The 14,592-nt window shown below is 37.4% G+C and overlaps 2 protein-coding genes across 2 annotated transcripts; one reads left to right on the top strand and one right to left on the bottom strand.

Moving 5' to 3' along the window:
• Positions 1-541: 541 nt before the first annotated feature.
• LOC142978181 (SNF-related serine/threonine-protein kinase-like) lies at positions 542-9,298 on the top strand. Its single transcript, XM_076122511.1, has 8 exons — positions 542-757; positions 1,720-1,950; positions 2,036-2,241; positions 2,324-2,659; positions 2,825-3,115; positions 3,204-3,354; positions 3,430-3,621; positions 3,694-9,298. The coding sequence occupies exons 2-8, from the start codon at positions 1,729-1,731 to the stop codon at positions 4,276-4,278; spliced, it is 1,983 nt and encodes a 660-aa protein (XP_075978626.1). The 5' UTR covers positions 542-757; positions 1,720-1,728; the 3' UTR covers positions 4,279-9,298.
• Positions 9,299-12,503: 3,205 nt separating this feature from the next.
• On the bottom strand, positions 12,504-14,368 carry Uev1A (Ubiquitin-conjugating enzyme variant 1A). The gene is made up of 4 exons (XM_076122851.1): positions 14,114-14,368; positions 13,856-13,998; positions 13,652-13,777; positions 12,504-13,579 (listed from the first exon to the last, which is right to left on the bottom strand). The coding sequence occupies exons 1-4, from the start codon at positions 14,136-14,138 to the stop codon at positions 13,439-13,441; spliced, it is 435 nt and encodes a 144-aa protein (XP_075978966.1). The 5' UTR covers positions 14,139-14,368; the 3' UTR covers positions 12,504-13,438.
• Positions 14,369-14,592: the final 224 nt, after the last annotated feature.

Raw genomic sequence — 14,592 nt, 5'->3', positions numbered from 1 at the left:
GATAAAAACCGAATAAAAACGACCGAAAAAATATTAATGCAAAATATGTAGGTAGGTACCTAACTTTGTTCTACTTATTTAAAATATTTTAAAAGAAAAATCATTTAATATGCAAGCGTTGTCGAAAAATTTTGAATAATGTATTTTTTTTATATTGTTTGATAATTTGCCAATATTCAATTGAAAAACTGCGAAGAAAATATATGCCATTTAAAAATGGTTAAAATGATCCAGTAAATTCTGTGATTTAAATTGGGTGCGGGATTAACGGCCCTAGCCTGAACAGCTGTAAGATGCAACCAGGTAAAACATTTAAAAAAACGTTTACATTCGAATAGGTATTGAGTATTTTTTCATCAAGATTGATATAAAATACCAATTTAACCCATGCCTATGTACATACAACGATTGAATAATATTAATAGCTTAACTAAAATATTTAGCATTAACAATAAGATTAAAGTAACCCGCAGTAGCTACTGTCAATGACTATCTAAACCGAAGAATGGAAACAATAATTTTGGATGTGGTTTTTGAACGATTTTTGTGAAATGGCGAATTTGTGATTCTTGTGGATCAATTTTACTAAATATAATAATATTTAAAGGAAAATATGCGGTATTGTGAGACATTTAACTCCTTAAATCATATCTGAAAATATGTTTGACTTGTATTGACTTCTTAATATGTTATATGAAACCAGTTGATTGCATTTTTGTCGGGTGTTAAGTTTCCTCACTAAACAAAATTTACATTGGTAAGTAGAGTTTTATATTGAGTTTCTGTTTGTGAGACGTCCAGTTCTTTGATGTTATCATTGAAAGTACAGTATATGTTTCATAGTGTGCCTGATAAATATGTTAATTTCGCATGTAGAATATGTCGTTAAATTCCTTCTGATTTATTATGTAGGTCATGAAAATACACAAATAAAGTGTATATACCTTAATGTCTGAGTAGTATGTTTTTACTAAATTAGTTATAAACAGTTCCTAGGTTCTGGCCGATCACTATTCTTCCGTTTAATTCTTCGACGTCTATCAATTAACCTGTCTATATTCTTTCGTGTTGAACCAAAGACAGGCTTTATGGGGTTTATACTTATTTCTATGTTCGACATTTAGTAGAATTAAATAATTTATATTAATTTAAAAATTTTAAAGAAAGTGTTCTAGTATTAAAATCTATACTGTGTAAAGATCAATATGATAGTATGTAATTTTTGTAATTTAGATCAGGTATATTGTAAATATTTACTAAAAAATATGTGCAAATCTTACACAGTTTTTGTTCATTCGCATTTGATCTTAATTAATAAAATTTGATTGTATTACTACATAAACTACTTTATTTAAGTTCAAGAACATATAAATATAATTTGTTATAAGGTAAGGAAGAAAAAAAATCAATTTCAAGGGAAATATTTACCAAATATAAAGGATGAAATAGTTGTTAATGTCATTATAATACAAACCAGGTTCATAATAGAATTTAGCTTTCCTCTATGTGCATAATAAACATATTTAATGAAAAAGAAAGTATATATCTGCACTCTCAAGTGTTTTCACATCTCTATGTGAGAGAAAAATATCTGGTTTTTCAGGCTTTTCATTTCATTAGTGATATGGTAAAATCATTACCTGTTCAGGTATTTTATGACATCGCCTTTCTGGTGGCGATGTTTGTAATATATTTATATTGAACTACATGCTCCTACAGGCTACAAATATGAACAACAACTGTGGTGTTGGCGGTGGGGCGGTGGGTGCAGGAGGAGGTGCCTATGATGCTAAGATAGCAGGCTTGTATGATCTCTTGGACACACTTGGATCAGGACATTTTGCTGTAGTCAAATTAGCTCGTCATGTCTTCACTGGTGAAAAAGTAGCAGTTAAAGTGATTGACAAAAGTAAATTGGATGATGTCTCTAAGTCACATTTATTCCAAGAGGTAAACATATCTTTGAGTAATATAAAAATAATTTTATTTAATTTTCTTGTAAACAATTAGTTAAATGGAATTGTGATGTTTTCAGGTTCGCTGTATGAAGTTGGTGCAGCATCCCAATGTCGTGCGACTTTACGAAGTTATAGACACACAAACTAAATTATATTTAATATTAGAATTAGGTGATGGTGGCGATTTGTACGATTATATTATGAGACACGAATCCGGTTTATCGGAATCTCTGGCTCGTGATTATTTTCGCCAAATTGTACGAGCTATCTCATATTGCCATAGGTAATAATACTATAATTTCGTATGATCGAAGAGTATAGTAATGAAATATTAGTTGTCACATTAAATTTGTTTTGTATTACAGGTTACATGTTGTACACCGAGATCTAAAACCTGAAAATGTCGTATTCTTTGAAAAACTAGGTGTAGTGAAATTAACTGACTTTGGGTTTAGCAACAAATTCTGTCCTGGTCAGAAACTGGAGACATCCTGTGGTTCTTTAGCTTATTCAGCTCCAGAAATACTTCTTGGTGATTCATATGACGCACCTGCTGTTGATGTGTGGTCCCTAGGAGTCATCCTCTACATGCTGGTGTGTGGTCAAGCTCCATTTCAAGAAGCCAATGACAGTGAAACTTTGACTATGATTATGGATTGTAAATACACCATACCACAACATATATCAAATTCTTGTAAAAGGTACATTTTATTTTAATCTTAAAATCAAATTTACTTACTACTTATTATGTAATAAAAAATAAGACTTCTAAGACTAACCCTGTCTAAAGTCTTAAGTGCAATAAAAAGTACCAGCCTTAATTGCAAAAATATTTAATTTTAAACATCGCTTTTGTGAAATTTTAGGCTTATCGGAAGAATGTTGGTAAGAGAACCCGAAAAACGTGCGACGCTTTCGGAAATAGCTACAGATCCGTGGGTCACGGCCGGCGAGGGAGTCACTATAGAAGACTTCGACACTCCGCTGGTCGCCAAAGAGCAGCTCTCGGAAGAGGACCGCACCGCAATAGTGCAGAGAATGGTCAACGGCTCCATAGCCACGAAAGAACTCATTCTGGAATCTCTGGAGAAAAACGAATACAATCACATAACGGCCACTTACTATCTACTGGCGGAGAGGAAACTCAGAGCGAAAAGGTGAGTCGAGCGCTTGTTTCTTAAAAGCATTCGGTTAATATTTTTTCAATCGCATCATAACGCTCTCCGATCACGTCTCGTTCCGCAGGCAGGAGGCCACACGCGGCGCACGCCGGCCCGAGGTGCTGAGTGTAGCGCGCGGGCCCGCTCCCGCCGCCGCTCCCGCGCCCGCCGCCCGCGCGCTGCTGGCACCGCCGCCGCTCGCCGCCGCGCCGCGCACCCCGCAGGACGTGCCACCGGTGAGACCCGCCTCGCGCCTCACCCCGCGCCCCGCCGCGCCGAGATCCGCTCTCACTCTGCCCGTCCCCCCACAGCGCTCGCGGAAGTGCAGCATCGTCCGCGAGGAGGAGGACGACGAGGAGGCCGCGGTGGCGGGCGCCGCGCGACACGTGGACGCGCGCCGCGGCTCGCGCTCCGAGGGCCGCCTGCACCTCGCCGCGCGCGCCGCGCACCACCCGCCTCCCGCCGCGCAGCGCCCCGCCCACCTCGCGGATAACCTCACTAAGGTCGGTCTGTGTTCCGCGCGGGTCGCCCGTCAGCCGGCGTGACCGAAGTGACTCTATTTTGGCCGGTTACAGGTGAATCTCGACGACGAGACGAGCCCGGAGACGGTGGCGCGTGGGGCGCCGCCGCCGGCCCCGCCGCCCGCTCGCCGCCAGCGTCTCGAGTGCCGGCGCCGTCGGGCCCGCGCCGGCTCCTGCTCCTCGTCCGACTTGTCGGACGACGATTCGGAAAAGAAGAAACGCGCCGCCGAGCACGCGGACGGACCGCCGGAACGCGCGCGTCGCGACTCCCACGACGATTCCAGTGACAGTCAGGAGAGGGGCGGCGGCGCCGGCGCCCTGGGGGGCGGGCGCGGCGCGGGCCGAGCGGCGCCACCGGCGGCCGCGCCCGCCGAGCGAGGGACGGGAGGAGCGGCGGGGGACGGGCGCGCCGGCGGCCCGGCCGGAGCCGCCGGGGGTCGTCGCCGCCGAGCCGCGAGGAAAGAGAGCCGCCTGAGGGAGTCGCGCTCGCTGAACCGCATCGCAGAAGTGGAGGAGGCGGGAGCGGGGGCGCGGTGGGGGGGCGGCGGGCTGGTGGCGCTGTGCGGCCGGCCGCTGATGAGGCTGCTGGCGGCGGCGCGGCCGCCCCCGTCCACGCGGCGCCTGCACGGCCTGTGCTAGCCGCGCGGGCGGGGCGCGGCGCGGGGAGGAGCGGCTCGCGGCTGCAGTGCGGGGTGTGCTAAGCGCGACCGTCTCGGCGCGGAGCCGCCGACCTCCGGCCGCCAGGTGCAGGTCAACGTGGCGGACCCTGAGCCGTCGCCGCGCTCCTCGCCTAGTCTAACGTTGTGGGTGGTTTTGGAGATTATTTATTGCGGCGACGGTCCCGCGTTAATTCCTCGTGCGGCCGTCTATGATTTCGTTTACGGCTTTTTTTATCACGGATGTCTCTTGACTCCTAGGTACGGTATATTACCGCCGGACGATGACGACTGAAGCTCGCCGTCGAACTCCTAATCCTTAGTGGAATTTATGTAACTTTAACGCGCGTGGCCGTTTGTCGATTTTATGCTGTCTGGTATTTGAAATGTTTCTACCTATCATATTTTTATAAAGAAAATCCTAACAGGTAAACAGGGTTTCTAAAATGACTCAGTTTAAGTGTAAAAGTCAAATTCTCAGTATGGTGACATCTAAAAGGAGGGTATTTAAAATTTACTTTTTACTTGCCTCATCGTAGCTTATATTGACTGACTCACATTGTATTATCTCCTAACACCCTAATTGCGTTGGTTAAACAGGGTTCAAACATTTCTTAAATTTTGGAATTCGTTGGACATGCACGCTATGCGGATGAAGCGATATGCGTCATGATATATCCTGCGTGCGTTTTAAAATAACGTATCGCATAGCCACATGCTGTAGCTGAGTCCCTGCGATTTGACCTCCGTTCATACAGGCAAGTCACGTGGCAACGTTAGTCCACGTATTGAGCCAGCAAGGCCGGGACAAGGGACGACAAGGACTTTATGAAATGAACTTTTGTCCAATATTTAAAGAAGACCGCAATGTAAATGATACCAGGAGGAATAGGCGCAGGCGATACTTTTAAAGGAGATCACATCATTATCCTTCCTTACGTTTTTTTCTGTATGACTTCCGTACGGCAGCACAAACAAAAACTGGCTTTTTCATTCACGTTTCACAGCCGGTGTGTGTTCGGACATGTACTGTTACGTGTTGATCACGATTAGTTTCTCTGGATAAGGACGGAGCTTAACACTTTCACGGGACGATTACACTGTACGACGGGTACACTCGAGAAAAGGCTAGTAAATAAGGGTTCTAATGTGATTACCAAATATTTTTTTGTGTAACTAAGTAAACATTCAGAAATCACGCGTAATAAAAATGTAAAATTAGGATCGCGCATATATTTGCAGACCCTAGACGGCAGCGATCAGACCTGTTATAACGACTACTTCGCATGTCACACGACAGATCATTTAAAAAATGTGCAATCCCTTGCAATATTATTAATCCCTAGGGTTCCAAACAATAGTTACACAATATAATTGGAATACTATAACACACAATCGATCATTATTATATATTTTACTAACTTGTTTTAAATCTCAATACATATATTACATGAATATGAATATTTAATATACATATTTCACATTATTGGTTTCGGTTATAAATGCCCGTCCAAAACTCCCTAATAATATGTACCTACCAAAAATATGTTTTCCATTTAGGTATATAATTGACTAGGATTCCGATCCTCGCAGGCAAGTAATAAGGTTTTGTAGTAAAAATATTATTTATTTATGCAATGGCGCACTGACACTAATTCTTACTCCTAGAATCATACAACATTTACTTACAGGAGATGTTATTTTTAACTACAATTTTGTGGGAAAAGGGATGATGACGGGGTAATCAAAAGTAAATTCTCATTCTCATTAGTCTGCTAGACAAATTATTCATTTAGATTTTTCTCTAAATTGACTTTGAAGAATCACATTAAAGTTTGGAAAGTTTTTGTTTAGGTAACAAAAAGAAAGAATAGGTATACCTATTGTGTTGAAAATTCTATCATACGAACGGAAAATTAAAAAGTAGTCATCATCCCAAAATATTTTAATGTGCTTCAAAACATTGTTTTAACACACCGACTGTAAGGTCGCATTAGAGCAAATATCGATCATTCAGATGAAAATTTATTTTTCTTACGATATCTTAAATCTTATATATTAATGTTCATTATAATATGTATATTTATAAACGGTTTTTTCAACCATTATATTATGGTATATGTACCTAGCAGGATGTTTATGAATGTAACTTACGAGTATCACGATAATGATATGAATTTCGCACAGCAATTTGTGCGTAGTACCCATGTAGTAGATGACATTGGTCAAGCCTACTTGAGCAGTCCACGGCATGTCAGAGGCCTTTGAAAAAAAACGAAGCTTAAGCTTTCGCATTACTAACATTATCTTATATTATGCGAGAATTAACGACCTAATGTTAAATGCATCGCGTAAAAAAAAACAATGATCTATTAACCTAACTTACAACTAAGCTTGGCAAAGGAAAACAACCAGTATAATGAACTCTCAAGAAAAATCTCAGGCTGGTATCGTTAAGTGTCCCTAGGAATACTATTATGTTTAAGTATGTTTTAATCCCTACTATGAATTTTCTAAATCGCTACAAAAAGTTTTGTCGGTAACACTTGTGTGAAATTCCTGTAATTTCATTAATCATGCCTTTCGGGATAAAATTATTGGATAAAACTAAAACAAACTTGTATAACCGCTTATAATGTATATTTCATTACATAAAAGTATGTGAGCAGTATTCAGATTGTAAAACTCACCTCACAGACAATCTAATAGAATTGAAAATTTTGGTAAAGTACTTCTATACTATTATATACTTAGAAGTTTGTCGCCTGGCGATACTTAACGTATACCTATCTTATAGTGTTGAGGTTAATAATTTTGTGAAAAGAAAAAAACAAAAGACCTTAGTCGAAACATATTGAAGCCGTCGTTGTGGCTCCACAAACTTGTAATCACCTGAGCTAATTCACCTAACTAAATTAAACTTTGAGTGAACTTTAAATACCTACGTAATGTACGAATTTTTACTTACGTTAAAAATGCTTTTAATATGTTTGTTGACCTATGGTGCTTAAAATTGACTAGAAGTTTTCTTAGTTCACAGTGAATTAGCTTAGGTAGATTAAGTAAAAATAATCGTCGTTTCTACGTCTCACGCCCCTCCCCTTAAAATATCTCGTTATTACTTTTATACCTAATTATCTTTTAAAAAATATAAAAAAACAAGCAAAAATATTTCAGTAAAGGTACGCTCAATATATAAAGTAGTTTACCTCTTCGGCCCTTTGTTTCTTTTCATCGATATGGACGGCAAAATTTCGTGGAACTAAAATATCACTAGAGAAATAAGAAAAAATGGTTTAGATAAAACCGTGCATTACTATTTTTTATTATACTTACTTCCTTACACCGGCAAAAGTACATTTTCACACTTATCTTCGACAAAACTTATTTTTATAATAACAAAATCACTTTAGTTTTCACGATCATTCTCTTTTAAGTTCTGTATTCTAGAAGTTGTGCAATAAGAACTTTTGTGTTTCTAAAATGTTAGTTCTAAAGCATCTTATCATTTAATGAGATCAATTAGCGTCCCTTAGGTATGTGTTGTGTATTTTTCTCTTATAATTCAAAGAAATTGATGTTGTCTTAATCTATACCTACTTTGCTTTCTATGAATGTAATTAAGGCCAATATTAAAACTTAGACCAGCTTTGTATTGATGTGTGATGCGTTAAGTCGTAAGGTAATTTATATGGATGATTAGAAGGATAAAAATACTTGTTATACATTTTTACGTATTTTATTTCAATTTAATTTTCAAAATATATTATACATCCTGGGCGATTATCATGTTCTCGACTGAGAATGTACAGTTGATCACTGTTGATACATTGACGATTGTCATTGCAAGGTTTTTCTATGAATATGATCGTGTACATTTTACGACTTAAAGAGTCAATACGAATATAAATATTCTGCATCTTGTCCAATAACATTGAACATCAACTCCAAAAAATCAGACTGGTAATTAGATACATATTTCTAGATATTTTCTACCTCTGTTTCGACTGTATCGCAATATTATTGCATATTATTTAAAATTTGTTTTAAATATCTGTACGATATACATAAGTTTGTAATAAATGTTTATTATTGTTATAAACGCGAATAGTAGAGTATAACTCTATAGCTAGAAGAACCGCCGGCGCTCATTTATTGCATAACGATTTAGAGTGTCGTTCAAGGGTGGATTCAGGACTTATTGCTTGTAAATAAAATCCACAGATATCATATATTATATTATTTTCGCATATTCTGTTTTAATTGACCGTTGGAGGGGCGGGGTCGCGTATATCTTTGCCCTCCTTCGCTGGGTCCATCCTTGATGTCGTTCGTACCAGCACACTATATTATTACCTAACACGTTTCATAGTTGGGCGTATTCGGCTGAGTGCTACCTGTATATTATAATTATATATTCCTAATGTACGCCGCTTATCTCCTGTATCAGAAAAGCGTCACATAACGCATTTCGCAAATGTTAGCTGTAATAGAATGTGGAATAAAAAATATTTAATAATTTTGTAGATTGTATGCATCTCTAGAACGGTTACATTTTTTAAGTAAGTTAATGTTGTGTATTTAAAAATCTATGTACATAATTAAATTGTTGTAAATAAATAGTCTATCTCAAATATTTACATAATTAGAAACTTTTAGTTATTACATAAAACAATGTCGAATACAATATTTTACTAGGTTGACATTGTTTAAAATATGGATATAACACTTAAATGTTGGATCATTTATGCACTCTTGTGGTGCTCTAAGTTTTGCAATAATTATCCCAGACCAAAGATTAAAAGAAATTGTGTGTTTATGCATTTCCTACTCTTGTGCTGTTCGGTGCCAACTTAAGTATAAATTGTATAATAATGGTAAAATACAGATGTGTGTGTACCTATGTTTCCCTAGTATATTTTGTGTCGGTGCTTGTTATTTAATTAATGGTCGAGATTACTATTGGAAGATATTATTAAAATATAGATATAAAAACCGCTAAAGATTATTTATATCATTTATATTCTGCTGTTAAAATAGCATTCGTTAAAACAATCAATTGAATGAGCACGAAAATCCCTGGTATCACACTTAAATATTTTTATAATTAAGGTTGTTAAAAATGGTGCTTTCTACTGTAGCAACTAAGAATGTAGAGATTAGGAAAACCTGATTTTTAAAGCCAGTTAGGGTCAGCTCACACGGAGACGGGCGCGCACACTTTTAAAGAGCGATTCAAAATGTAACCTTTCTGTGCTCGAAAAGATACACATATTTTCTTTGCGAGAATTCGGAATAATTTCAAGCGATGGGTGCAGCGCTGCGCCGCCCAAAGCCTCGCGGCGTAGTGACACAAGCGTTTCTTTTAAAAATGTGCGCACCGAGTCGAGTCTCTGAGCTTGCAAAGTTAGTACCTACTTACTAAGTAATTAGGTAGGTAAAGTTTGATATAAAAAGAATCATGTTAGTTATAAAAAGTTGTGTAGATGTAGATTTAGTTTTTAGACTTCTGTAAGTGGGTACCTACGTACTCCGCAGAGTCAACACAATCAACCTTTTATCTAGGGAATGCGTGAAGACGAATTTTATATTTTAATTTTACCCACCCACATACTTATTTTAGTTACAAACTTTAAAAACTTGGCACGAAGAAGAAGATTTTAGTTATGAATTGTAAATCTGGGGGCACGGAAGTGCCCCCGCAAGTCGAGCAAAAAAAAAGCGGCACGGCCGTAACATCCTTTTCTCGAAGCAATTCGGGCTATTTTTGACACCCCTATAATTTCGTAGTGGATAAAACAAGGAGCCTGGATTTTCAGCAACTAATCAGTCATTGTATAAACACGGTATATTTAAAATTTCAGTCAATTTGAACCAGTAGTTTAAGAATGACAACTTGTTAAAATTTTGAATTTTGTCACTCACTGATTCACTGACTCACTGACTCACCGATCATCAAAAGTCTAAGGTACTTCTAGCAGACTTAGAAGCTTAAAATTTAGAATACAAATAGGGTTTAGTGTCTTAATCATGGGAAAAATTCAATATTTTCTAATTTCGGTCAAGTTTTCTAAATACACCAACTGCAACAATAACTTTGTAATCCCATATAAATGTATAAGATTACAAGGTTACATTTGCAGTTAATGAATTAAATTATTATTATTTCTATAATGAATAAAATAAATAGGTGTAAATATGTATCTACTATATGAGACATAACGGGAGGGGATATAGGGTGGGTAAGGGTGTTTAGCCCATGAAACTGAACAACATTCCCATAGGAAAATATGTTGTATTATGAAAAAAATACGGCTTTCCATACAAATTGGACTTATGTTTGCTCTATTCGCTCTACAAAAAGAAGTGAGATGCCATCAAAAACATTCTGTAAAAACCTCAAGTCTCGCCGTAAATAGTTGTGAGATCTATATAATACCAAGTCGATTAATCTATTTAGTCTCTACTTAAAGGACCTTCTGTCTTAAGTTATTACGTATGTTATTATCATGCCAATTTAAAAAAAAAAAACCATTAAAACAAATAGATCGACTTGGTCATCGCAAGAAAACACAAATTCGCCATTAATAACATTTCAGGAGCATTAACTTCTTGTCGTGCTGTGTAGTGTGATACATACTAATAATCAAATCATGCGATGGCCAGGTCGGTCTATTTGTTTTAAAGGTATTTTTTTTTTAATTGGCATGATAATAACATACGTAATAACTTAAGACAGAAGGTCCTTTAAGTAGAGACTAAATAGATTAATCGACTTGGTATTATATAGATCTCACAACTATTTACGGCGAGACTTGAGGTTTTTACAGAATGTTTTTGATGGCATAATATTTTGCATTAGGTACACATAGGTGTGTGTACCTACAAGTGCTCTTAGGTTGAGCGTAGACTAGTCAGAATCATTATAAGGCAAGAACAGAATATTAGGCAATTAATTTCCAAAATGTATAAAGTTTTAATGCCACCACCTGGTACTCTTCAGAGTTTAAAGTAATCTTTATAGTTGCGTAATAAAAAAAATTGTGAAGGAAAATTCTCCAACTCGCATTGAGCGGTGATGGACTCGAGGACCGACCTTTGGGCAAAGACACAACACCGCGCTTCGTCCCATCGCAAACATTACGTTTATCTTGTTTGCAATGTGCCGACGCCACGCATTGATGAGGCCTCGCCCTATCCCTCATTCCGGGAAAAGATTGTTGCCAGCATCGAGGCTGTAATGCGTTTAATTATGTATTTTACCTACTTCAACTACGGGAACCCCCGAGAGGCAATGCACAACCAGTGAGTGTAATAGTATTTTGTAAGTATTTTAAGCATATGAAATAAGTACCTACTTGTGATAAGAATTACAGCTTATAGTGGCGCAGGATTGTCAATAGGTAGGTATAGGTACCTTTCTTATAACTTGGGCGCTCAGTAAGAACAAAAAACCGTTTGATTCGATGTCTCGAACATGCTTTGGCCGATAGGATCCTACAGAGTATTACATACGTCTTCCTTACCGATGCGATGTTCGGCTACGGGGCGGTCAATTTCATAGAAACCAGCCTACTGCACAGCTTTGGTTTACTTATAGTGTTCAAGTGCCATAATACACTTGATGCCTACAGTTTATCCTATCACTATGACTGGTCAGAATCCAGGTACATGGTTTACATGTTCGCCGAGGCATAAAGATATGGAGATCTGCGACATCAACTTTCTAACTCTAGCTAATCGGAAATGGTGCAGCTTAGACCTTAACCCCACGAAGATTTCAAAAAGATACCTACTTGTATATGAAAAATTGAATTTAATCACAAAGTGAACGACAGAAAACCTTGTATCTTTGCACTCAGTGGCAGCAAGTAAGTAAAATATTTTAAAGTCCATTCTTTTACTATAATTGTGACTATATAGTTACGCCATCACGTTTCAGTTCCAATACCGTGACAAACCCGAAAACAGGACCCTATTCTTGTTACTTACCGTGAAGCTGTTGCCAACGTTTTGACGTTGTAACAAAGATAGTATATGAACTATAATTATGCCACTCCAGCATTCCCCAGATACGACAAACTTCGACACTATTATTTAGAACGAATTATTTGAGGTTTTATGCCAGTTACAACAGCTATAATCTATTCTGTGGTAACAGTAGTCTGCTATTAGCGCAGGTCTGGGTGAAGACTTAAAAGAAATTCCTTGTGACAGTGTTATTTGATTTATTTATTTTTGCTAGTTATACATTGGTAAAAATATTTAATGCTATGAAACAATTTGACTTAGCATTTGGTTTGTAACAATAAAATCATGCATAACAGATGCCTGGAAACTAATTTAATGTGTAGTTCCCAAAATTGACAAGCTACATGATAGATTGTAGCCATTTAGAAATTGCATTATATGCATTAAGTGTGTTGAGAGAAACATTTAACCTGCAAAGCTTCAAAATGAACCAGTAGTACTTTATCTTATGTTTCTAAGAAATAAAAATTTCCTACATTATTTTACACTTGAACATGTTAAATTATTAAAAAAAATATCAATTTCTGTTGCCAGAAATTGGTGCTGACTCCCTTGAAATAAAAATTAGTTATCTTTACATTTTAAACATGAGATACAAGTTTTGACAAAAATACATTATGCCCATAGTGAATATTAATTAAAACCAAGATGTCTCTCAATTAATTAAGTAGTCAAAGATGTTGGGTGATGTGGGCATAAAACCACTTACCTAAAACCAAGACATCAGTAAAACTAGCCTTAATAATAATACCAAAAGCAAGTTTAACTTTTAAAGGCCACAATAATTTAGGTAATATGATAAATAAAAGGGTGTTACCCTCTAAATGGGTAATAAAAGAGCTATTAAAAATGAATTCTTACTTATTTACCCAATCTACAATTATTGTAAAATAATGTAATTCTGTATTTAGCACAAGACTGACTCAGAGCACAATAAATGCAATACACAAAAATCTAAGATACACACTAGCATAGCATTACTTAAATGAAGTTCAAATGAATTACCATGAAGTGTCACTGTGTATAAAATCATCTTGAAATAAAGTATGTTGAGGAATCCATGTGCAAAATAGATAGATTGGGTCTATTGAGAAAAGTATCAGGGAGAGAAACTAAAAAGTGCTTCCCTCTGGTGGCTGTGACAGCTTCATGTTTTCCTTCAATGTCATGAGACGTCTCAGTTCCTGCAGAACTGTCTTGATAGTGTAATCACGCTGCCATCTTGCAAGAATTGGAACTTGTCTGTTATCCACCTGTACCAATCATTTAGTTGTACATTCCTTTATATAATCACCCAATTAAATTACATCACAAGGTATACTCACAAGTCCAGTCTGACTGTTTACACAGTTCATGTTGATCCTAGATATAAAGCGAGCAGTTGGTGGTTCATCTGGGTATCTAGTGCCACACTCAATTTTAAGAGAGTACATCCTATTTTCATAAGGAGTCTGAAAAGGATAAAAAAACTGTTAGCTATTGTGGCTATTACATATCAAAGAAAAATAAGAGTATTAGCAACTATTTACTCTAGGGGGTCCAATGATCATTCCAGTCCAATGAGTGAGGGTCATGTCATCGTCACTCTCGAGGCCCCAAGATATTGTTCCATCGCCCACTCCCTTTTGGCCTTGCTCAAGTTCTTCTAGAAGACGAAAGTTTCGAGGCACCACTGTTCGGATGAAAATAAATGTATCATTATTACTATTAATAATTATTTTAAGGAGTTAAATGTATAGAAAAGCAGAATATAAAAATATAAGCATCGAAATACAACAAAATCTTACCAACGCCTGATGACGGATTCGCCATGATCACAGTTTCACCGGCGCGCACTACCTAGCGAAAAAAACGTATAGTTTTAGTTTAATTATCCGAGCATATACCATACAAATTGCTTATTCACTCTGTACAACTACGCGTTCAATATTTAAAAAATAATCACAAAATTTATTCCCATTTAATCCCTAGGTTTTTCACTCAAAGAGGAAAAAAGGAAGGTTAGCAATTTTTTGTTGACTTTGACAAATGTCATAGCTCTTTGCTCTATGCCGAGAACAGCTTAGTCTGTGTTTATTTCCGAAATGCGTTACTTTTTTATCAAATGTTTTTTTTGTTATTACCTTCCTCAAATAAGTTTACCTACAAGAGCTTTATATAAATTAAAAAATCAAACGTCTATTGAATAAAGTCGACTACGATTTCGGTAATTTAACGCACAATATTATTATTAATGACATGATCTTAATTGGTCTATGGTCATGAG

This window comes from Anticarsia gemmatalis, chromosome 14, assembly GCF_050436995.1.
Source record: "Anticarsia gemmatalis isolate Benzon Research Colony breed Stoneville strain chromosome 14, ilAntGemm2 primary, whole genome shotgun sequence".
NCBI classification, from domain to species: Eukaryota; Metazoa; Arthropoda; class Insecta; order Lepidoptera; family Erebidae; genus Anticarsia; species Anticarsia gemmatalis.
The sequence above is the reverse complement of the archived record's forward strand: the minus strand, read 5'-3'. Positions and strand labels throughout refer to the sequence as shown.